We start from the raw sequence: 26608 nt of genomic DNA on the forward strand, positions 1-26608 counted from the left end.
TACATAAAAACAGAATGCATGACATGTTTTGTATCTATTAACTGGATGCAACACAATTTTAGGGAAAAAAATAAGGTAATTTTGAAATTGACAACAGCAACACGGCTCAAAAAAGTTGGGATAGGGCAACAAAAAGCTGGCAAAGTAACTGGTAGTAACCAAGAAGAGCTGTAGGTGATGATATATTTAAAGTCTTTGCAATTTTACATTGAGGAACATTATTCTGAAATTGACAATATTTAGACGCAGCTTTTCACAGATTGGTGAACCTCTGCCCATCTTTACTTCTGAGACACACTGAGGTTGATTTACTAAAGGTAAATAGACTGTGCACTTTCATACCTCCCAAATTTTTGAGATGGGAATGGGACACCTATTAGCAAGAGTATGTAGGCATAGGACACACTCCCTGCCTGTCCCCTTTAAAGAAGAAATACGGGTCCCTCTCAAAAAATTAGCATATTGTGATAAAGTTCATTATTTTCTGTAATGTACTGATAAACATTAGACTTTCATATATTTTAGATTCATTACACACAACTGAAGTAGTGCAAGCCTTTTATTGTTTTAATATTGATGATTTTGGCATACAGCTCATGAAAAACCCAAAATTCCTATCTCAAAAAATGAGCATATCATGAAAAGGTTCTCTAAACGAGCTATTAACCTAATCATCTGAATCAACTGATTAACTCTAAACACCTGCAAAAGATTCCTGAGGCTTTTAAAAACTCCCAGCCTGGTTCATTACTCAAAACCGCAATCATTGGTGAGACTGCCGACCTGACTGCTGTCCAGAAGGCCATCATTGACACCCTCAAGCAAGAGGGTAAGACACAGAAAGAAATTTCTGAACGTATAGGCTGTTTCCAGAGTGCTGTATCAAGGCACCTCAGTGGGAAGTCTGTGGGAAGGAAAAAGTGTGGCAGAAAACGAGAAGAGGTGACCGGACCCTGAGGAATATTGTGGAGAAGGACCGATTCCAGACCTTGGGGGACCTGCGGAAGCAGTGGACTGAGTCTGGAGTAGAAACATCTAGAGCCACCGTGTACAGGCGTGTGCAGGAAATGGGCTACAGGTGCCGCATTCCCCAGGACAAGCCACTTTTGAACCAGAAACAGCGGCAGAAGCGCCTGACCTGGGCTACAGAGATATATTAAAAAAAAAATGATTAGTTAAATCCACAAGTTCTTTATTTTACCACTACTATTCCTTTATATTGGCTTCTGTAATATACAAATGCAGCAATTTAGAAGTTGGATGAAAGGTTTAGCACTGGGAAACACTTTTTGATAGATAAATAATGCATTTTATATACAACTATATAGATCAGATCAAAATGAGAGACAAATGAGGATGAAAGAGGGACAGGGGCACTTTGTTCCAAATTAAGAACAGTCCCCCCAAATCAGGGACAGTTGGGAGCTATATACTTTGAAAGTGCAGTTGCTCCAGAGCTTAGTAAATGAGCGAGAGCTCTGCTGACTTCCGTCATCCAATCATGTGCAAGCAAAAATGCTATTTTTTTTTTTTATTCTCCTTGCATGTGATTGGGTGTTCTTTGCATAATGAAAATGTACCTAATTTACTAAGCTCTGCAGCAACTGCACTTGCAGAGTGCAACTTACTTCGTAAAGTGCACAGTCTGTTTGCCTTTAGTAAATTACCCCTCTGATTCTCTCTTTTTATACCCAATCAAGTTAGTGACCTGTTGCCAATTGAACAAACTAGTTGTAAAATGTTCTTTCAACTTTTCCTTGTTAGTACCACTTAAAGCTGACACACTATACAATTTTCTTTAGATTTTTTACCCTTAGATTTACCAAAACCATAAAATAGGAGGTCAAACCTAAACACTTTCAATTTGTATGCAGTCAGGCCAGCCCTTGCACTACATAGTTGAAAGTAAATCTAAAGGAAATCTAACAACAAAGTTGTATAGTGTGTATCCAGCTTCACTTTGCTAGCTTTTTGTTGCCCTGTCCCAACTTCATTGAGTCGTGTTGCTGCCATCAATTTCAAAATTGCCTTATTTTTTTGCCTAAAATTGTACATTTTCTCAGTTTAAACATTTGATATATTTTCTATTGTGAATAAAATTCTGGCTTACGTGATTTGCAAATCATTGCATTCTGGTTTTAAAGTGGAGTTTTTTCACTTTATACCATCAGTTAGATTAAAAAACCTGAAAAATAATTGGATAATTATATATTTTTTTGTTTCACTTGCCTTATTTTTAATGAAAATTAACTTACCTTCCTTCCTCTTCCTCCTTATGCGGCTGCGGCCCCCTGACGTCACTTCCTCCTTTGCATTGACTCCTGGGAGATGAGCGTCATCAATCCCAGGAGTCAATGCGATTGCTCCGGTGTCCCTCATCACTCCCGGTGCAGGTGAGTCATTCCCTGCTGAATGAATTAGAACAGCTTCTGGGCATGCGCAGAACCAGCTGAGGGATGGCGCGCCTGCACCGGAAGTGATGAGCATGGCATTCTGGGACTCCGACATCCAGGAAGAGGGACACGAAGAGGGACGCTATGGCTTTAGCTGCCCACACTGCAGATGGCAGCGCTGGACAAGCAATTAGGTAAGTTTTTCTTCCTACAGGTACACTAAGCAGGGGACAGTTCAGAGGCTATCGTTGCTTAGATGCACTAGCCCTAACTGTCTTTGGCCGGAACTCCACTTTAATGTAGATTTTACAGAGCGTCCCAATTTTTTGGGGATTTGGGGTTGTACACTAAAATGATTTTTAGTTCTCATATGCACAATATAATACCAAATATGTTGGTAAAATATAAAAGATGGAGTTGCATCAAGTAAATAGATACAAAACATGTCAAGCCTGCTAAATCACAAAAAAAACAACGGTACCCAAAAGTTTTGTGAGGAAATGCTTTAAAAGCAGGTTATCATTTTAAGGTTAGCAGAAAGTGGAAAGTGCGCTCCCTTTTCTCGTTTAAAAGTGTCGGCGCAAATATGAAACAATATATAAAGTGCAAAACCTAAATCAACCAATGCAATAAACATACATAAAGTGCTGTGCAATACATGAAAACGTGCTTATGCACAAACTGCTGTGAATTCAACAAATTATTAAAGAGTTCATTAGTAAGACTGCATCTGGAATATCCAGTTCAATTTTGGGCACCAGTTCTCAAAAGGATATCGAGGAACTGGAGAAAGTGCAGAGAAGGGCAACCAAACTGATAAGAGGCATGGAGGAGCTCAGCTATGAGGAAAGATTAGAGGAACTGAATTTATTCTCTCTTGAGAAGAGGAGATTAAGGGGGGATATGATCATCATGTATAAATACATAGGGGGGGGGGATATGATCACCATGTATAAATACATAAGGGGTCCATATAGTGAACTTGTTGTTGAGTTATTCACTTTAAGGTCATCAGAGAGGACAAGAGGGCAATCTTTACGTCTGGAGGAAGAGAGATTTAATCTCCAAATACGGAAAGGTCTTCACAGTAAGAGCTGTGAAAATGTGGAATAGACTCCCTCCAAAGGTGGTTCTGGCCAGCTCAGTAGATTATTTAAAAAAGACCTGGATTCTTTCCTGGGTGTACATAATATAACTGGGTACTAATATTTATAGGTAAAGTTGATCCAGGGAATATCCGATTGCCTCCCGGGGGATCAGGAAGGAATTTTTTCCCCTGCTGTAGCAAAGTGGATGTTTCTTTGTTGGGGTTTTTCGCTTTCCTCTGGATCAACTGCAGGTATAGGATTGTGTATATGGGATTGTATGGTTGGGTTTTTTTTTTTTTTTTATTGGTTGAACTAGATGGACTTTTTTTTTTCAACCTGGCAAACTATGTAACTATGTGTAAATCCAAGTATGCTCCCAGTGAAAGGTGTGCAAAACAATGTCTCAAAAGAAAATTCCATACAAAGGTGCTACAAAACCCTGCAGATATCCACTGTAATCCCCCATGCCTGCCCCCGAAGGGTGCGCACTCACCCGCACATATGGACACCCTAGGTGTATACCTAGACAGGTCTAACCTGCTTCTGCATGGGGTTGCATTGCCCAAGGATATAGAGACTGCTTCAGTGGATCCAGCTCATAAGAAGAATAAAATCACAGGGATTATCATATCGCAATAACGTTTCTTAAAAAGTAAATTAAAACAGAAATGTAGTACACTCACAAATGAGATGCCTTGCCCAGGCACCAGGAATGATCTGCCGATACACAATTCAGGAGACACTGCTGCTCTGCAATCCCTAGAGCCAGCGTGCGTTCCACTGGACAGAAGTGACATGCTGCGTGACTGAAGAGCCCGCCCCTATGCGTTTCGTCATCAAGACGTCATCAAGAGGCCTGGTGACATCCACCCATTCCATCCTTATACATTATGTCTCTGTGCAGTATTGAATTATGCTGCTAGCGTGATATGGATGTCCAAAATATATGTTAAACAGATGATTCTTACCATGCTCTACCCACAAAGTCTGAAAAAAAAGGGCTAAAAATAAAATAAGATAAGATGTAATGCAATGATTGTAAGGGCTCACGGTTATAAATTCCTGTTTCACCCCATCTTGTGGATGCCTAGCTAAATAGATCCTGCTAAAAACCATGTCCCAATCTAATATTTATTTAATATGCCAATTTTTAAAAACAAAACAGGGGAATATGTTAAAATATATTAGGGATCCAATTCTATTATATCATTTGTTAACATATTGCAAGCCAGGAAGAGATGTTGAAATATGTTAATAATAAAATAAATCCTAATATTGTGTTATGTGTGTTAACGTGCTACAAGGAGGGGTGATTTATACATATTCCAATAGGGGGTGTTTTGTAAACTCTACGTAATGGGTCCCTATGTTCTAATATGACCCATAGGTTGTGTATCTCAATAAATAAGGATGTAGTGCCTAAATACACTGCTCAAAAAATTAAAGGAACACTTTGAAAACACATCAGATCTCAATGGTTAAATGCTGGATATCTATACTGGTATGGACTGGGTAATGTGTTAGGAACAAAAGGATGCCAAATGGTTTGATGGAAATGAAAATTATTAACCTACAGAGGGCTGAATTCAAAGCCCCCCGAAAATCAAAGTGAAAAAATGATGCAGCAGGCTAGTCCATTTTGGTGAAATCTCATTGCAGCAACTCAAAAATGTGCTCAGTACTTTGTATGGCCCCCACGTGCTTGTATGCATGCCTGACAATGTCAGGGTGTCCTCCAAATGAGACGACAGATGGTGTCCTGGGGTATTTCCTCCCAGATCTGGTCCAGGGCAATACTGAGCTCCTGAACAGACTGAGGTGCAACCTGTTGGCGTCGGATGGTCAATAACATAATGTCCCAGAGGTATTCTATTGGATTTAGGTCAGGCACGCGTGGGGGCCATTCAATGGTTTCAATTCCTTTATCCTCCAGAACTGGCTGCATACTCTCGCCACATAAGGCTGGGCATTGTAGTGCACCAAGAGGAACCCAGGACCCACTGCACCAGTGTAGGGTCTGACAATGGGTCCAAAGATTTCATCCTGATACCTAATGGCAGCCAGGGTGCCATTGTCTAGCCTGTAGAGGTCTATGCATCCCTCCATGGGTATGCCTCCCCAGACCATCACTGACCCACCACCAAACAGGTCATGCTAAACGATGTTACAGGCAGTATAACTGTAGCACCCTCTTAGGTAGGTGCTAGTAAGAAAGTATAGTTTTGAGCTCTGTCTGCTTACCATAAGGGCTGCAGGTAAATCCATACTGTTCTCTGCCTACCATAGAGCAGAATCTGTTAGTGAGGTCTGCTCATTGTGCTCAGGATGCAACCCGTTCTGTCTGGAGAGTGTTTTACGCTGGTCCAATGGGGAGGCATATTGGACAGTGGGAGGAAACCTGACAAATGGGTGCACAGGCCTCTGATAGCCCTGGCGATTTGGCAGAGGAAGAGTGCCTCAGTGCATGCTGATATACTGTATAAAAGCCAGGAGCACATGCGCTCAGGGTCTTTCGTCTGGATAGTGGAGTCCCGGAGGGAGGGGGCAGCTGCCTCCTTCTCTGTAGAGGTGCCAAGAGGCCTCAGGAGGGTCTTCCTGAGGGCCTGGAGAGTAGCAGTGAGTAACTGAACCTGGAGGTCCAGAGGAGCTGACTGAGAGGGGATACTGGAGGATCTGGCTCTGCAGTACAGAATCTCGTGTCAAGGGGCCTGACCTGAGGGGGCCACCCCTGCTCCTAGGATAGTCAGTGGATGGGTGTCGGTTGAAAGGGGATGCTAGTGAGAGTGTCCTGAAGATAAATTATTATCCATTAAGTCATTTGCTAAGAAGTGAAGAGCAAGAGGCTTAACCCTTTCCACACTTGTGGCAGTGTGGATCAAGTAGCCCAGCTGTTTCCAATAAACCTATGAGGTCTATAGTTCAGATTGGAGTATCCCACTATTCCCTTCTCATATCCAAGTTCCAAATAAACATAAAAAAAAACAACACCCCTAGACTGTTTATTGTGTGACGAGCCCGCAGGAGCGAGGAGGGATCAATGAACTATATCTCAAGGTAACCGTGTGCTTGTAACTCGGGGAGTACGTCAAGTCAGTAGCGGAACTATCAGAGTCGCAGCGGTCGCGCTTCCGCCACTGTGGGGGGGCCCGCCGGCCTCCGCTCTTCTACCATGGGGGGCCCGCCGGCACCTGCCAGTTCTGGATGTGGATGTGCGAGTGAGTGCCTCCCTTCTTCCTCAGAATCAGTCTCAATCAGATAGTTGTGCCGCGCGTGGGGGGGGGGGGGGTGGAGGGAATGCTGTGGCCGGCTGTCAGGAGGAGGCTGAGCTGAGCTCTTACTGTGATGAATGAGAGAGCCAGCCAGCCAATCCATGTAGAAAGCAGGGAGTAGAGAGGCGGAGTTTCACAGGCACTGGAGAGTCAGCCGTCCAGAAGGGGGTGGATCTCTCCTCCACATGTGATTCACAACATGCATCCCTGATCCCTGGACTGTGGAGGCCCTTTTCGTGACCAGTGAATGAGGGGAATCGACTGAAGGACATGTAAGTGTCTGTGACAAATTGCTAACCTCCACCACTGATCTCAACCACCACCATTGCTGCCTCTTACTGATCCCACACTACAGATTTCATCCCTATCCCCCCCATCACTTCTACAACAGAGATTCTTGGTGTGGGGAGGGATGGGTGGAGATGGGATCAGTAAGAGGCAGAGGTGGGGGAGGTTGGCACCACCACTAATCCCACCCCTCCTTAACCACTGATCCCCCCCCTCACCACCATCACTGATCCCCTCACCACCATCACTGGTCCCCCCTCCCCCATCACTGATCCCCCCTCCCCACCATCACTGGTCCCCCCTCCCCCATCACTGATCCCCCCTCACCACCATCACCGATTCCCCCCCTCGCCACCATCACTGATCCCCCCCCTCCCCATCGCCGCCACTGATCCCACCCCCCTCCCCACCATCGCCGCCACTGATACCACCCCCCCACCATTGCCGCCACTGATCCCCCCCTCACCACCATCACTGATCCCACCATCACTGATCCCCCCCTCACCACCATCACTGATCCCCTCACCACCATCACTGGTCCCCCCTCCCCCATCACTGATCCCCCCTCCCCACCATCACTGGTCCCCCCTCCCCCATCACTGATCCCCCATCACCACCATCACCGATTCCCCCCCTCGCCACCATCACTGATCCCCCCCTCCCCATCGCCGCCACTGATCCCACCCCCCTCCCCACCATCGCCGCCACTGATACCACCCCCCCACCATTGCCGCCACTGATCCCCCCCCTCACCACCATCACTGATCCCACCATCACTGATACCCCCCTCCCCACCATCACTGATCCCCTCAGCACCATCACTGATTCCCCCCTCCCCACCATCACTGATCCCCTCAGCACCATCACTAATCCCCTCAGCACCATCACTGATCCCCCCTCCCCACCATCACTGATCCCCTCAGCACCATCACTGATCCCCCCTCCCCACCATCACTCATCCCCCCTCCCCACCATCACTGATCCCCTCCCCACCATCACTGATCCCCCCTCTCACCACCATCACTGATCCCCCCTCCCCACCATCACTGATCCCCTCAACACCATCACTGATCCCCTCAGCACCATCACTGATCCCCTCACCACCATCACTGATCCCCTCACCACCATCACTGATCCCCCCTCTCACCACCATCACTGGTCCCCCCTCCCCCATCACTGATCCCCCCCTCACCACCATCACCGATTCCCCCCCTCACCACCATCACTGATCCCCCCCTCCCCATCGCCGCCACTGATCCCACCCCCCTCCCCACCATCGCCGCCACTGATATCACCCCCCCACCATTGCCGCCACTGATCCCCCCCTCACCACCATCACCGATTCCCCCCTCACCACCATCACTGATCCCCCCCTCCCCATCGCCGCCACTGATCCCACCCCCCTCCCCACCATCGCCACCACTGATATCACCCCCCACCATCGCCGCCACTGATCCCCCCCTCACCACCATCACTGATCCCACCATCACTGATCCCCCCCCCTCACCACCATCACTGATCCCCCTCCCCCCCTCACCACCATCAGAGATCCCCCTCCCCCCCTCACCACCATCAGAGATCCCCCCCATCCCCCCCTCACCACCATCACTGATCCCCCTCTCACCACCATCACTGACCCCCCCCTCCCCACCATTGCCACCACTGATCCCACTCCCTTCCCACCATCGCCGCCACTATTACTGGTCCCATTCCCTCCTCTCCACCAGTCCTGCCACTGATCCCATACACCCCTCTCTCCACCAGCACTATTACTGGTCCCATTCCCCAGGTCATATTTTACCGATCCTGAGGTGGAAAATCAAAGAAATTACATAACATTAACCACTTAAGGACCGCCCACCGCAGTTTTACTGTGGCAGGCAGCCCCTCCTGCGCAAACCGACGTAATACTACGTCAGTCACTCGCCTGGTGCTAGGGGCGAGCGGGGATGCCAATTCACGGGGGCCTGCAGCCGTGATTGCCGCTGACCACCAGTGATAGGTCCCCGCTGAGAGAGAAGAACGGTCGGATGTCGTAAACACAGCTGACCGTTCTTCTCCCTGAAATGATCACAGCGCGCCTGTGATCCTTCTATATAGAATCACAGGTCTCTATGATCATTTCACAAGCCCCTCCCCCACAGATAGAAACACTCCCCTAGGCTTACATTTAACCCCTTGATCACCCCTCGGTTATCCCCTTCCCTGCCAGTGTCATTATTACAGTAACAGTGCATATTTTCAGCACTGATTACTGTAGTAATGACACTGGTCCTCCCAAAAAGTGTCAAAAATGTCAGTCAGGGGTCCGATCTGTCCGCCGCAATGTCGCAGTCGCGCTAAAAAGTGCAGATCGCCGCCATTACTAGTAAAAAAAAAAATTACATAAATCTTTCCCCTAGTTTGTAGATGCAATAACTTTTGCACAAACCAATTAAAATACGCTTATTGCGATTTTTTTTTTTTTTTTCGAACAAAATTATGTAGCAGAATAAAAATTGGCATAAAATGATGAAAAATTAGATTTTTAATTTTTTTTTGGGGGGGGATGTTATATAGCAGAATGTGAAAATAAAAAGTGTAAAAATCATGCTTTTTGGGGGGGGGGCCTTCATGATTTCTTGCACCTGGGCCCTGAAAGTTCTAGTTACGCCTCTGCGTCAAGTCATCATCCAGCAGGCCCTATGGGGACAGTGCTACATACCATTCTCCACTACTTCTCCAGACCCTTTCACATCTGTCACATGTGCTTAGGGTGTACTGCTCTCATCTGCAAAAAGCACAGGACACCAGTGGCGGACCTGCCAATTTTGGTGTTCAATGGCAAATGCCAATCGAAGTCCACAGTGCCAAGCAGTGAGCACAGAGGATGTTGGGCCCTCAGGCCACCCTCATGAAGTCTGTTTATGATTGTTTAGTCAGAGACATTCACACCAGTGGTCTGCTGGAGGTAATTTTGTAGGGCTCTGGCAGTGCTCATCCTGTTTCTCCTTGCACAAAGAAGCAGATACCGGTCCTGCTGATGGGCTAAGGACCTTTTACCGCCCTGTCCAGCTCTCCTAGAGTAACTGCCTGTCTCCAGGAATCTTCTTTCGATCTCTTTTAGACTGTGCTGGGAGACACAGAAAACCTTCTGGCAATGTCACGTATTGATGTCCATCCTGGTGGAGTTGGACTGCCTGTGCAACCTCTTCACCTGTAACACCATTCCTCTTTTGGGGGTCATCTCAATGTTGTCTATCTAGTGCACCTGTTCATTTAATTAACACCAAAGCAACTGAAACCGATTAACAACCCCCTATGCTACTTAACTTACCAGATCATTATCCCAGGAGTTTAATTTACTGGTTGCTATACTCTAATTAAAAAGTGTTCCTTTAATTTTTTTGAGCAGTGTAAAATGTTATTAAAGGAGATGTATGGGATTCAGTTTTTTTCCCCAATTATACTTACCTAGGTGGATACAGCATCTGTCTGATTATTTGTAAATATACCTTGGTAGACAAGGGGTTAAAGTGCAAAAGTTGATTAAGGCTCTGTTCACACTAGTCATGCAACTTTGGACACATAAAGTCGCAGGACAAGTTGCAGCCCCTTGGCATCAATTCCAGTCAATGCAACTCAAAGTCGTGGCGACTTTGAAAAGGTTCCTGCACTACTTTGATGCAACTTGAGTGCAAAGTTGCATGAAAGTCACATCAAAATCGCGTGACTTTGGAGATTCGCCAGTGTGAGCTGAAACTAAACTCCTAATTCTCTCCTTTTCTCTTTTTCAGCTGGACCACTCAACACAAGAATACGATATCTTCATTGTTCAAGATATGGTGGTCTTTGGCCTCAAACCAGTCAATGTAAAAATATACGACTATTATCAAAATGGTAAGAGGGAGACCAGCATGCAGAATGATAGAGCTGCCTGGGGCACCTAACCACTTCCAGTCTGGGGCAGTCTTGACATTTCTCTCCTACATGTAAAAATCTGCATATTTTGCTAGAAAATGACTTAGAACCCCCAAACATATTTTTTAACCCCTTCCAGACTGCAACACGCAGATATACTGCGGCAGGGCGGCCCCACTTTGCGAAACAACGTACCTGTACGTGATTTTGTGCACTGGGTCTGGGGCGTGTGTGCTGCCAGCTTCCCACTCCTGCTATAATTGGACACAGCAGGAGCCAATCAGTGGGTCCGGCTAGCCAGATGTTCGCGGCACCCAGCGATCGTTCTTAGGAGAGGCAAAACAGAAGTCTGCCTATGTACACAAGGCAGGCCACTGTTCTTTGAGAGGGAAAGATTTGTTTTTTTAGTTTCTGCTAAGCAGGAACACTGATCTCTGTCTTCCCCCAGTTAAAGCACCTCCCCCCAAAATGCAAAAGCTGGCCTGAAATTGAACATTAGGAAAACTAAGATCATGGCAACCAGCCCTAATACTCCTTGGCAAATAGGAGAAGAAATGGAAACAGTGACAGATTTTATCTTCCTAGGCTCCAAGGTGACGGCAGACGATGACTTTAGCCATGAAATTAGGAGACGCTTCTTGGGAGGAAAGCAATGGCGAATCTAGACAACAATATAAAAAGCAGAGACATCACCCTACTTATAGTGGCGTCAGAGGTGTACCAGGTCTCCAGCGCCCATGGCGAAGAGCTGTATCGGCGCCCCCCCCCCCCCCCCCCGAGAGACAGATAGAGACGGGGGTTTGTCAGAGAGAGGGGGTGACAGGGAGAGAGAAGAGGGTGACAGAGAGAGAAGGAAGGGGGTGAATGAGAGAGAGAAAGAAGGGGGTCACAGAGAGAGAGAGAAGGGGTCAACAGAGAGAGAGAGAGAGAGAGAAGGGGGTCACAGAGAGAGAGAGAGAGGGGGGTGACACGGAGAGAGGGGTTGGCAGGGAGAGAGAGAGAGAGGGGTGACAGAGAGAGAGAGAAGGGGGTGACAGAGAGAGAGAGAAAGAAGGGGTGACAGGAAGAGAGAGGGGGACAGGGAGTGAGAGGGGGTGACAGGGAGAGAGGGGTTGGCAGGGAGAGAGAGAGGGGAAGACATGGAGAGAGAGGGGGTGAAAGGGAGGTGACAGGGATAGAGGGGGGGGGGCAGGGAGGATGACAGGGAGAGAGGGGGTGACCAAGAGAGAGAGGGGGTGAGAGGGAGGGTGAGAGGGAGAGAGGGGAGTGAAAGGGAGGGTGACAGGGAGAGAGGGGGTGAGAGGGAGAGAGGGGGGTGACAGGACGAGAGGGGGTGACCGGGAGAGAGCGGGGTGACAGGGAGGGTGACAGGGAGAGAGGGAGGTGACAGGGAGAGAGGGGGGTGACAGGGAGGGTGACAGGCAGAGAGGGGGGTGATGGAGGGAGGGGGGTGACAGGGAGGGTGACAGGGAGAGAGGGGGGTGACAGTAAGGATGACAGGAAGAGAGGGGGGTGACAGGGAGGGTGACAGGGAGAGAGGGGGGTGACAGGGAGAGAGGGGGTGACAGGGAGGGTGACAGGGAGAGAGGGGGTGACGGGGAGGGTGATAGGGAGAGAGGGGGTGACAGGGAGGGTGACAGGGAGAGAGGGGGTGACAGGGAGGGTGACAGAGAGAGAGAGGGGGGTGACAGGGAGAGTGACAGGGAGAGAGAGGGTGACAGGGAGAGAGAGGGGTGTGACAGGGAGAGAGGGGGGTGACAGGGAGAGAGAGGGGGGGTGACAGGGAGGGTGACAGGGAGAGAGAGGGGTGTGATCGGGAGAGAGGGGGTGACAGGGAGAGAGGGGGTGACAGGGAGAGAATGCTTCTGGTACCTGAGAGGCCAGCCAGGCCTACCATTGCTGCAGTACATTCATGCCTGGAGGAGTTGACTGATGATGATGTCATGTGGGTGGAGGCGGAGCCCTGTGACGAGGGGAGCTGCCTATTGCATGGAGCTCCTACACTGACTGTCGCCGCCTGCCTCAGTGCACATTGGATTGGAGCGGGAAGGGGAGGGCTGAGCGGAGGAGCAGTAATTCACTGCTACACTGCCAATGTTTTTGCACCCTCCCTCGGCCTGCGCCCCTGGCGGGCGCCATTCTGGCCAGCCCCACGGTATGCCCCTGAGTGGTGTATAGTCAAAGCTATAGTATTCCATGTAGTAACCTATATCTGTAAAAGTTGGACCATAAGGAAGGCTGAAGGCCAAAGAATTGATGCTTTTAAACTATGGTGTTGTAGAAGACTCTTGAAAGTCCCTTGGATGGCAAGAAGATCAAACCATTCAATCTTGAAGGAAATCAACCCTAAATATTCACTGGAAGGACAGATCCTGAAGCTGAAACTCAAATACTTTGGCCACCTAATGTGAAGAGAGAACTCATTGGATAAGACCCTGATGCTGAGAAACATGGAAGGGAAAAGGAGAAGAGGACGACAGAAAACAAGATGGATAGATAGTATCATTGAAACAATGAACATGAAGTTAAGCAAGTTCTGTTTTTTTTTTTAATCCACTTTATTGCTATTGCAAGGGATGATACACATGACATCACAATTAAAAGTCATATAAAATGAAGATACATTGCATGGCCAGATCACATGTGTCTATCCCTGGAAGATCTCGATAGCCAGGTTCTACCAGTGGTGGGCACTGCGGATAAGGCTGAACAGAAAATTGGATGTAGGTTCTAGCTCGACATGTTTCGCAATGTGTCGCTTCTTCAGGAGATCATAAGAAAATTATGGCCCAGGAAAGGCTGTAGTAGTAGGAATGCAGAGCCCTACTGATTTTCTTGATTCATAAACATGGGTACAAGTGGGACCAAACTAGCTCAGGGAACATTCACCTCATAATGAGTAAAGTACCAGCCACTCCCTTGTTGCCTGTATCTGGAAAACACAAACATCACAATAGGATACAAGACATAAATGTCATACTCCAAAAGGGGTGACCAAAGTGGGAACCAAAAGTGCCCCCCCGCATTTAAATGATGACCGAAGGTATATGGCAACAGTAAAGTAGTAGCCTGTAAGATGGTACAGGTATAATCTACAAAAAGGGGCAATGATCCGATTCCCACCAAAACACTCCTCCATCCCAAAATATATGCACAAACAAGAGAAATTGGCCCACGGGACTTTATGTGAGGTACGTGTTTGGGGGCTGGAAAGAATTGAATTACACAGTCGATAAAAGCAATATTGTGATTTTATTGCATAATATGCACAGGTTGTAAAATACAAATAGTAACATGTGCTCAAAGGCTATAATAGAAAAAATATGCAACACAGGCAATTGTAAATAACATGTTGGTAGAAATCTTGGTGTAACCACTCATTAACAAACATAACATGATAAAATGACATGACAGTTGAATATAACATTGTGTTTTCTTCTCTCTAGCACAAAATTTGTTCTACTGGGGATCTCCTTCTTTCTCCTACGCCAACTCTCCTTACCTCATGCACACCATGTCTGATATTCTCAATTGGGAGCAATTGCTACCTCCTTACTACTTTATACTTTTATATGACAGGTTGGAAGGTGTTTCTTTCTATTTTTGTTTTACACACTCATCACCCACCTACCATGGACCCTCATTTCTGGCTGCCACTTTGGGATCCTTCAGCTCCCGGGTCAGACACAACACGCCGCTGCCACACAGGAATTCCAATTATTCCATTCAAGTCTCATTGATTTGTGAGTATCGTATACTCCATCTAGTTTCCACCTTTTGATGGAAACTTTTCATTCCAAAATCATAATGATATTGCATATCTAAACAACAATGTTCTTTTATAGATACACATTGAATATACTGATCTCTGAAGAAGGGAGATTGCTCCCGAAACGCGTCAGTTCACAATGTAATATTAAACTGTCATGCCATTTCATCATGTTATGTTTGTTAATGAGTGGTTACACCAAGATTTCTACCAACATGTTATTTACAATTGCCTGTGTTGCATATTTTTTCTATTATAGCCTTTGAGCACATGTTACTATTTGTATTTTACAACCTGTGCATATTATGCAATAAAATCACAATATTGCTTTTATCGACTGTGTAATTCAATTCTTTCCAGCCACCAAACACGTACCTCACATAAAGTCCCGTGGGCCAATTTCTCTTGTTTGTGCAGGTATAATCTACACGCCAGCTGGCTGATGAAGCTGAGTATCTTGGTCCATGAATGGTGTTTAGGTGTCCTCCAACGAAAGGACTAGACATCCGCTGTAAGGACTTGTTCACACTAGTGTCACACTCTGAAGAGCGATCTAAACGTGGATTGCTCTTCAGAGAGCATTTGACAGGTCGTGAGGAGGCGTCATATTGCCTCCTCACCACCTGCTTTAACCCCTTTGAATCCCGCACAAGCATGCAACAACCGCGTGCATTGTCTGTGATTCCAGGGGACTTGCAGAGCAAATGGGTTGCATTCGGTGGGCAGTGCACCCGCCCAAAGCAACAGAGGGTATAATTCCTGTGGACACCCCTGGCAGCTGCCTCTGCAGCTAAAGGAGCAGTTTTGGGGGTGGGCCAGAGGTGGGAAAAGCAGGACCTGACCATGGGTTTACCCAGGGCCGGTGCTTCCACTAGGCAAACTAGGCAGCCGCCTAGGGCGCATTGCCACCTAGGGGCGCAGCCACAAGTCAGCACTCACTCTCCGTCATGAATGATCCTTGTGAGCTGAGGAGAGGGGCGGCAGTGGGGGAGGAAGAAGGGACAGAGGAAGATGCCAGGTGTCTGGGGCAGTGGCAGAACTACCAGGCCCTGACTTTCCACCATTGTTGGGGGAGCCCCAAGGGGCAGGAAAGGAGCCCACCGGAGTGCTACCTGCATAATGATCCTCTTCGTCTGGAGCTGAGTGGCCTAATCCCTGGGCGGGAAGTGACTCTCTACACTGAGCTGGTGGGCAGCCATTCATTTCCCTGGGTCGGTATGAAGCAGGGAATGGAGGAGAGCTGAACCTGAGCTGGAGCTTGGTACTGGAGGGCAGCACCTTTACTGGAGCAGAAGCGACGAAGCACCGAAATGGTCTGAGAATGTTGGTGATGGAGGTGCGGAGCTCTCTGACTGCTGCTTCTCCCTCCACCAGGAGCTGGTTGGAGCTGTGGTGAGCACTGTGGTTCAGGAGAGACGCATACTGGGAGAAGGAATAAGCAGGATTACGGTGAAGGAGGGCAGAGTGCAGGCCACTCTCTTCATACTGCCCAGTGAGTGTCCCCAGAACAGGGGATCAGGGTCCCTGGGTGTGACATGGAGGATCCCTGGTGTGAAAGAGAATTGGGGTCACCAGGTGTGCCATGGGGAATCGGAGTCACCAGGTGTAAAATGGGGGAGAGGGGTCACAAGTGTAACAGGGGTTTGGGGTCACCAGGTGTGCCATGAGGAATTGGGATCCCTGGGTATGCCATGGGGGATTGAGGTCCCCAGGTGCGACATGGAGTAACATCAGGGTCCCCAGGTGTGACATGGAAAAAAATCAGGATCTCCGGGTATGACATGGAGGAACATCAGGGACCCCTGATGTGACATAAAGGAACATTGGGGTCACTGGGTATGACAGCATGACATGGAGGAACACAGGGGTTCCTGGGTATGACATGGAGGAACATCAGGGCCAGTGGGTATGACAGCAGTATATGGAGGAATATTGGGGTCCCAGGATGTGACATGGAAAAACATCAGGGTCCCTGGGTGGGACATAGGGGGACATCAGGGTCCCCAGGTGTCATGGGGGAACCATCAGATCAGGGTCACTGGATATGACAGTCTTTAACCCCTTCCCTTTTTATTTATTTTTTGGTGGGGGGGGGGGGGGAGGGCGCAAATAGCTGATCTTGCCTAGGGCGTAAAACAGTCTAGCACCAGCCCTGGGTTTACCACCCCTCAACCACTAGTGTGCCCCTTTGTATGTGAATAGCGTGGTTGAGGATTTGTTTTTTGTCACATCAAATAAATTGTTTTCTATTCACTTTTTCACAGAGGATAGCGCCACTACTACCTATGGCCCGTGTCCTACTGATGGGAGCGATGTTCCGGTCAAGGAAAAGATATGAATTATTAAATAGGAACAAATTATCAACATCGACAGATTGCAAGGTGGAGGACAACAGAGAAAAAGAGGTTTTCGGTGAAGATGTGTACACAGATATGGCTGGCTATCCTTTGAGTTCTTATCCAGGAACCTCCAATAATCTCCATTGTATCACAGGGAAAATTGATATGTATGTAGCTTCTTATTAGATAATTATGGGAAGATTTGGATTTCACCATCAAATACAAATATTATAAAGTGTTACAATGTTAATGTTTGCAGGTTGCCAGAGTCTAATATCAAATAAAAGTTGTCATTTTGCCTACGAAACAGTTTGTCATAAAATTAGTAATTTGCGCCAACTATCACTAAGTGAACCTGCACAAACCCGGACAGTGGGAGATGGGCCGATGATGAAGAATTACATAAGAAGTGGTAACCTATAAGCTCAGTAGCAACAAATAAGCACCAAATGCCTTTGCACATGCAGATATTACCTAGTAATTGTAGCAATGACATTATCAATGTGTTGTTCATAGCCTGTGCAGAGACCAGAGCTTTGGAAAGGGCCCAGCAGCTCCACCCATTAACGAAGATATACGCCTAGGTTCATTCCCCCTGGAGGTAGTCCATCGGTGCTCCAAGGCTCACGGTGTTTTCTTGGCACTCAAAACAACATTAGAGCATAAGGTGAAGAGCCGGTAACTCGTCCTCCTAATAAAAGTACTTTATTGACAAAGGGTCCAGTGTGCAAATGACAGCAGCTTACGCCAACTATAAAGACGTTTCGTTGCCGAAACATGTAATCTGCTGTAATTTGCACACTGTACCCTTTGTCAATAAAGTACTTTTATCGGGAGGACGAGTTGCCGGTGTTCTATCAGATTACAGCTACCCATCAGATCGTGTAACGGAAGTGACGCTCCGACCATAAATACTTACTGCGCATGCGCTATGCATTCCAACATGCGTTCCAAACACTTCATGATCTGACGGGTAGCGGTAATCTGATAGAACATCCATTCGGACATCTTACTACACCCAGCTACGTCTTGAATGTCAGAGTAATTTTAACAATAAAGTGAGCTTATATAAATAAATATAGTATATTGACATCTGTGGTGCTGTTTTGATGTTATATTTTGAAAGAAGCTGGATGCCAGCAGTAGAAAGGTGGCGGAGGCCATGTTGGTACACCCAGCACTGCTCAGCGCTAAATCTTTATGCTTTCAAGATTAAACATCCAAACAGCATCACAGATATCCAATAAAATAGAACACGAGACATATAGCGGAAGAGAGTAAAAACCCCAAGAAGTTCTTTGAGTATATAAACAGTAAGAAAGCGAGGTCAGAACACATTGACCCCATAAAAGACGACAAAGGAAATTTGGCCACAGAGGACAGAGAAAAGGCGAAAGTGTTAAATAATTTCTTCTCTTCAGTCTTCACAAAAGAATCGGGGGGCTACACTAACCCAGCTTGTAAGGCTAAACTAAATAATACACCTCAGGAAGTACCGCCATGGCGAGCAGAAGATAGACTTAGAACCAAAGAGATGACTTAACATAAATAACTGATGACTTTAACATAAATAAATCACCGGGACCGGATGGCTTGCACCCGAGGGTTCTTAAAGAGCTCAGCCAGGTGATTGCCAGACCATTATTCTTGATCTTTAAGGATAGTCTACAGATGGGTATCGTGCCAGCTGATTGGAAAAAAGCCAACGTGGTATCAATATTTAAAAAAGGGCCGAGATATATCCCGGGTAACTATAGGCTGGTCAGTCTAACATCAGTAGTCTGCAAGATTTTGCAGGGGATGTTAAGGGACCACTTAAAATACTTTACTAATAAAAAAGGTATTATTAGTAGTAATCAGCATGGATTCATGAAAAATCGTTCTTGCCAAACCAATCTATTAACCTTCTATGATGAAGTGAGCTGCCACCTAGATAAAAGGTAAGCCTGTGGATGTGGTGTATCTGGACTTTGCAAAGGCCTTTGACAACGTTCCCCACAAACGCCTACTGTACAAACTAAGGAATGTAGGTATGGACCATAGGGTGAGTACCTGGATAGAGAACTGGCTCCAGGGGAGAGTCCAGAGGGTGGCAATAAATGAAGAGTACTCAGATTGGGTGGGTGTGGAAAGTGGGTTCCCCCAAGGTTCTGTCCTGGGACCAATCCTGTTTAATTTATTCATAAATGATCTAGAGCAGGGGATATCGAGTATAATCTTAGTATTTGCGGATGATACTAAACTAAGCAGGCCAATATCTTCTATGCAGGATGTGGAAACCTTACAAGCGGACCTGAACAAAATAATGGGGTGGGCAACTACATGGCAGATGAGGTTTAATGTTGAAAAATGTAAAGTAATGCACTTGGGCATCAGAAACACGAAAGCAAGCTACTCACTGGGGGGTGGGGGGAAACCTCTGGGTGAGTCTAGGATGGAAAAGGACCTGGGGGTACTGGTGGACAGTAGGCTTGGCAGTGGCATGCAATGCCAAGTGGCTGCAAGCAAAGCCAACAGAATACTGGGATGTATAAAAAAGGGGAATCACTCCAGAAATAAAGAGATTATTCTCCCACTCTACAAGACTCTGGTCCGGCCACATCTGGAGTATTCTGTCCAGTTCTGGGCACTGGTCCTCAGGAAGGATGTGCTGGAACTGGAGAGAGTCCAGAGAAGGGCAACAAAAATAATTAGGGGAATGGAGGACATCAGCTATGAGGAAAGACTACAAGCATTGAACTTATTCTCTCTGGAGAAGAGACGATTGAGGGGGGGATATGATATCAATGTACAAATACTGTACTGGTGACCCTAGGATAGGGAACAAACTTTTTAGGGAAAGGGAATACAATAAGACACATGGCCACTCACTAAAAGGGTTTAACCTTAAAATACGTAAGGGGTTCTTCACGGTCAGAGCTGTAAGGATGTGGAATTCTCTTCCACAAGCAGTGGTATCAGCAGGGAGCATTGATAGTTTCAAAAAACTATTAGATGGGCACCTTAAAGACCACAACATACAGGGGTATACAATGTACAACATACAGGGGTATACAATGTACAGTTACCAGCAAACACACACACACATCATAGGTTGAACTGGATGGACCGATGTCTTTTTTCAACCTCACAAACTATGTAACTATATATGTAGCACTGTCCAGACAGAGGGTCAGGGGTCCTGCAGCCTCATGGGACAATCATAGTAGAATGAAAACTGTTCCTACAAGCTTTAACCTGTGTTCGCTGGACACTGATAGAAGTCAGAAGACTGCTATAAACTGTTGATAAAAAAATGTATATTTTAAATTGACTAAAATAATTGCAAAATCATTTTGGTTATATCTCTTGGAGACCAGATATAGTGACTGCCGGCTCCTGAGTTTAGTTATACCTTAACTTTATCTGAGCACAACAAACTGAAAATGCTTTTAATTATTTTTATGTTCAAAGCAAACTCTCCCATCCATTCATGGCTCCATGTTTTATTTTGTTGGGGAACCACTTTGAACCCCCACCCCAGCATTTCCAGCAGAGGCCATTTTGAGTAAGGGCAGATGGTTCATGTAGCATTTACTTACTGCAATCTGTCTGCCCTTAGCTCAGGCACACAGACAGGAGGGTGTACTTAGCTGAGAAAGCCCGACCTCCCATGAAAACTCTTGGGATATATGACATCATTTTGGCCTAGGCCAGAAACCGGAAAGCAACTGAAGAAATGCAAAAAAAAAAAAAAAGGTAAAAAAACAAGTAAATATAATATACCTTCCTATCTATTTACTAATACCAGAAGCATAAGGTTTAAACATATTTTTTGTTGATTGAGAGGGTTTAGTTTTGCTTTAAGGTTTACATACTTTATTGATTTTTAATAGATATACAGTATCTGCATTCATTTTTTTTTTTTTACATCAGCTAACAGTCCGCCTATATAACTGAAAAACCAAATTAATATTTCTTTCATGCATCCAGCTAAAAATTGCCACAACAGAGACACAACGGCAGATTAGATCCCATATGATTCATTAAGGGTTCTCTCATAAACAGAACATTGCCCAGAGGAGATATTAATAGTCTGGCTACAACGTTTCAATAAACAGACTGATTTGTCCCTGAACACCCTGAGATCACCTTCTCTAGAGAAGAAGATAGACATGAACAGACATTCATTAAACATTGGCAGAGAATGACATCAGAAAATGCTGATCTGTCTTTGTCTTAAAACTTAGTAGAAATGAAGTAAGAAAAGGATAGACAGACACGATAGACAGATAGACAGACATTACCAAAAGTATTGGGACGTCTTCCTTTACACGCACATAAACTTTAATGGCATCCCAGTCTTAGTCTGTAGGGTTCAATATTGAGTTGGCCCACCCTTTGCACCTATAACAGCTTCAACTCTTCTAGGAAGGCTGTCCACAAGGTTTAGGAGTGTGTCTATGGGAATCTTTGACCATTCTTCCATAAGTGCATTTGTGAGGTCAGGCACTGATGTTGGAAAAGAAGGCCTGGCTCACAGTCTACGCTGTAATTCATTCCAAAGGTGTTCTATCGGGTTGAGGTCAGGACTCTGTGCAGGCTAGTAAAGTTCCTTCACCCCAAACTCGCTCATCCATGTCTTTATGGACCTTGCTTTGTGCACTGGTCCAAATCATTTGGTGGAGGAGGAATTATGGTGTGGGGTTGTTTTTCAGGAGTTGGGCTTTGCCCTTTAGTTCCAGTGAAGGGAACTCTTTTTTTTTTTTTTTAAAGTAATTTTTATTGGATTTTCAAAAATACAAGGCTTGTAACAGAGTGCAAATAAGATATGCCATGTACACTTGAACAAATAGAGCAGGTAACTCTGAATGGAAAACAACCATCCATAAACATTCTTACTTCTACGTGAATATAAACCAAGTCACAACAGTTTATCAGATTTCTATCAGGCAAATAGTAACGCATCTACGCTCACTCACAGAAACTGAGTGGCGGCAATTCTTCGGCATGTTCGGCTCCCACGTGGCCCCCAATTGGGAACATTACTCGCCACGCAGGGTCGCCCACGCCCAAGCCCTGTACAAGGGGAAGTAATAAACACAGAAAAGGGGAAAGAAAAGGGTGGAAAAGAACATACTGGGGAGGTAAATAAAGCAGTAGAGTGTAGAGTAGACCTCTTAAGAAGCCCTATAGGCCTCCCACAATTTCCATCTATCTTGAAAACGCTGAAATGTGAAAGTGGAACACGACAGGATACTTTCATATTCATGAGATTCATCCACAATTTGAACAACCTCACAAAGTGAGGGTGAGACATTGCTCTTCCAGTGACGAGCTATTACCAATCTAGCTGCGTATAAAATATGTTGCACAACCACTCTGCATAGCGGCGGGTACCAATCCAGTTCAATGCCCAATAGTGCTTGCTCAGGATTTAATATGTTTAAGATGCCAGTGACCTCCACTATCAGTCTGTGCACCGAGGACCAGTAGCTCCTCAGTGACAGGCATGACCATAACATATGAAACAGTGTCCCCACCTGTCCGCATCCTCTCCAGCACAGATTAGAGTAAGAGCGTTGGAACTTCGCCACAATGTACGGGGTTCTATACCATCTTAAGTGTATTTTCATCGCACCCTCCCTGAAGTTTGCGCACCTAGTCTGTGAGTAATTCAGTCTAAATGCTTTCTGCCACTGCGCCTCGGAAAATGATCTGTTCAGGTCATCTTCCAACTTCAATTGGTGAGATGTCTTAACAAAAGTCGAGCGATCTTGCATGGAGTTGTAAAAAATACTAATACCATGTTTGTTGGAGGGGCTAGTGAAGCAATGTGAATAAATATGTTGAGGGAACGGAATATATAATTCAGGCAAGGTCTGTACGATATGTGAGATACGTTTGTACGTCCCGTTTTGTACTGGATGATGAGCACGAGCCAGGCCACTACACCGCTTCCAGTTTAGTGAAAATGGGGGCCTTCATGCTCCACTGTTTTAAGGGGTACCCCGTATAAAAAGCATAAAGGGCAAGGACCAGTACTGGGTGGCAACGTATTTAGACCCCCGGTACAAACAAAAAATGGTGGAAATGTTACCACCATCACAGAGGGCTGTCAGAATGCAGCACTTCCAGGCCTTGCTTCGAGAAATGCTGCATTCTGCTTTTGCGTGTGCTGGCAGAGGAATTTCCACTCGCAGAGAAACAGTTGCGGGTACCAATCCAACAGCGCCGGCAAGAAGAGAGCGTTTTGAAGCTGTGTTGGTTACTTCTGATATGAGATAATTTTTTCAGCCGACCCATCGACAGCTGTACTCCGGATCCAGCATCATGGAACGCCTAGTCTGACAGGTGTCCAACTACATTGGGTTAACGGCCGATGTAGACGCTCTGAGAAGTGATGAACCCCTGGACTACTGGGTGGGCAGGCTTGACCTCTGGCCAGAGCTTGCACAATTTGCAATGGAACTGTTGGCTTGCCCTTCGTCCAGTGTCCTGTCCGAAAGGACATTCAGCGCAGCAGGGGGGATCGTGACCGATAAGCGCACTCACCTAGCTCACAACGGTATTGACTACCTCACATTTCTAAAAATGAATGAGGCATGGATCTCTGAGGAATTCAACACATGTGACCAGTAGACCATGTTTGATTCAAATTCCTCATGACAGGCCACAAATATCTGCCACCACCCATAACAAATTCCTGGTCCCTGTCTTCGGTAAATACAGCGGCATAAAAGGCCTTTTATGTCCGTTGAATGCCTCATTTTTGGGGCCTTTAATGGCCGACACTTATTTATCCTGTGAATGCCTAATGTACCTCCAGCCACAGAATACAAAGTTCTTTGCTGTCAGGTGAACACATGTGGGCTAATTTTTGGGGCCTGTAATTGCCGGCCGACACTTATTTATTCTGTGAAGGCCTAATATACCTCCAGCCACAGAATACAACGTTCTTTGCTGTCAGGTGAACGCACGTGGGCTAATTTTTGGGGCCTGTAATGGGTGACACTTACTTATTTATCCTGTGAATGCCTAATGTACCTCCAGCCACAGAATACAAAGTTCTTTGCTGTCAGGTGAACGCATGTGGGCTAATTTTTGGGGCCTGTAATGGCCGGCCGACACTTACTTATTTATCCTGTGAATGCCTAATATACCTCCAGCCACAGAATACAACGTTCTTTGCTGTCAGGTGAACGCACGTGGGATAATTTTTGGGGCCTGTAATGGGTGACACTTACTTATTTATCCTGTGAATGCCTAATGTACCTCCAGCCACAGAATACAAAGTTCTTTGCTGTCAGGTGAATGCCTGTTGGCTAATTTTTGGGGCCTGTACTGGCCGACACTTACTTCTTTATCCTGTGAATGCCTAATTTTTCAGACTGGAATTGAAAATCAATGGGTCTATAAACTTTCCGCTAAATTGTGGAACGGATGCGGACCCATTTTACAGACGTGTGAATGGACCCTATATGTATTTGACATGTTTACCGGCTGCTGTAAGTTCTGGCTGATTTAGGCAGAGCTTTTACATTATTAGTCGATCACAGATTCGCTTAATACTTCTGTTATGACAGTGTCCATGTTGTGGGACTATGTGTGCACAGCTAGTAAGTATTTTGTGGCTGCAAATATGACCTGGAGGTTTTTAATGTTCACCTGCCATTAAAATGAATGGGGTTCACGGAGAACTTGCGGTTCGTCCATCACTACTGATGAATCCATTTTCCGATTGTTTGGAGCATCCGGAAAAAAATCTTGTCCAGAGAAGAAAAGGTGAGCGCTACCATCAGTCCTGTGTCATGCCAACAGTAAAGCATCCTGAGACCATTCAAGTGGGGCGTTTCTTCTCAGCCAAGGGAGTGGGCTCACTCATAGGGATGATCGAACAGTTCGGGTCGACCATCGGTTGACTGTTCGAAATTCGGCCGAATTCCGAACTTTTTGCGGAAAAAGTTCGGAATTCGGCAACCAGAACCGACCAAAATGCAATGGGACAGGAACTGGGCTTTAAAAGCCCGTGATTGCACCAGAAACATTAGTAAAAGCCAATTGAGGGGGCAGGAGGATGCTAGGAATTAAAAAAAAAAAGTGGGTAAAAAGGAGCCAAACAGAAAAAGTTTATTGTTTGGGCTTTCATACACTTTGTTACGTTGATCATACCACAAATGTTGCCCTGATAACATGACAAATCCACAATGGAGCCCATCATGTTTAGTGATGAATGGTAACACATACTGAATATAATTTTCCTTTACATTCATTTTGAATTTAATGTAATGATGGAGATTTTAATTAAACATATTTTTAAACATAACTAATTTGGAAACCTTCAATGACTTCAATCTACGATGCAACAAGGACTGAGTCCACAGAGAATAATAATGATATAAATGCAATCCACTTCTTATAAGAATCGCTTTCAGCTCTGAATTTCTAATCTAATATTCATAAACCATCATTTGTAGAAGTACGTTTTTCCCTGCAGTTGTTTTATAATAGAGGACAGTGCGGTATTATAGGAGAAGAACAGGTGACACCGCTGCGTATGTGAGCAAAAACTTCAACAATAAAGTTTTCTTTTTCCTTTCTTTATTTTCTACTGTTACTCTTCTATTTCAGGTAGCCTCTTACTTTCATAAAAGCTTTAACCACTTGACTTCTGGAAGGTTTTATACCCTTCATGACCAGGCCATTTTTTAATATTCAGCACTGTGTTGCTTTAACTGGCAATTGCTCAGCCGTGCAACACTGTACCCAAATTCAATTTATATTGTTTTTTTTCACACAAACAGAGCTTTCCTTTGGTGTTGAGATTTGTGTGGAGAGGGAAGGTCTGTAAATAAACTGGCACCTTCCCCTGGGATAAATATAAATTAGTATGTGTGTCCAGGTTGGTAGGTGACTGATCGGGGAAAGGGGGAAAAAAAGGACAGAAAGGGATAAATCCTACCAAACCCTGGGAATGGGGATTTGAGTGTGCCAAAAATACAAAGAAAAATAAAATAAAAAGGAAATTATATAGTCTGTTTATTAGAAATTTATTGCAATACATTATATATATATATATATATATATATATATATATATATATATATATATATATATATATATATATATATAATGTCAATTTTTAACAATAATATTACTAAAACAATGTGTTCTGGAATGCATCACATAGAATGTTTATGGATCGACGCGTTTCCCTACATTAGCTTCCTCAGGATCCAAACAATATGAGCAAATAAACAATCCAGATATCATGATATCTAGAATGAAATAATACAATTCAGTATATAGCATATACAATAATTCAAAATAATACAATTCAGTATACAGCATATACAATACTTCAAATAAACACTAATCATACCTAGAATAAGGCAATACATCATGTAAATGGGAGAAAAAAAAGAAAAAAGTAAAAAAAAATCTAAAAAATTAATAAAAAAAAAAAAAAAAATTAAGAGAATAAAAAAATTGTTGAAAATGAAATAATAATCATGGGGATGTGGGGAGTCAGGCTGCAGCAGATCAAAGGGGGAGAGGGCTTCAAACAAGTTGAAGGACGTGG

General features: G+C 45.3%; 1 protein-coding gene across 1 annotated transcript in view; it reads left to right on the forward strand.

Annotated features, from left to right (window-relative positions):
- Nucleotides 1–17045, forward strand: part of LOC309563283 (alpha-2-macroglobulin-like protein 1) — a gene marked incomplete at its 3' end in the record, with an annotated part of 181820 nt that extends 164775 nt beyond the window's left edge. The window contains exons 26-27 of the mRNA XM_082267688.1: nt 10815–10917; nt 16972–17045. Of these exons, the coding sequence (XP_082123814.1) occupies nt 10815–10917; nt 16972–17045 (177 nt within the window). The remainder of the gene's footprint in view (nt 1–10814; nt 10918–16971) is intronic.
- Between the last annotated feature and the right edge of the window lie 9563 nt (nt 17046–26608).

Source organism: Pelophylax lessonae (genome assembly GCF_965119305.1).
Source record: "Pelophylax lessonae genome assembly, chromosome: 9".
In the NCBI taxonomy this organism is placed as follows: domain Eukaryota; kingdom Metazoa; phylum Chordata; class Amphibia; order Anura; family Ranidae; genus Pelophylax; species Pelophylax lessonae.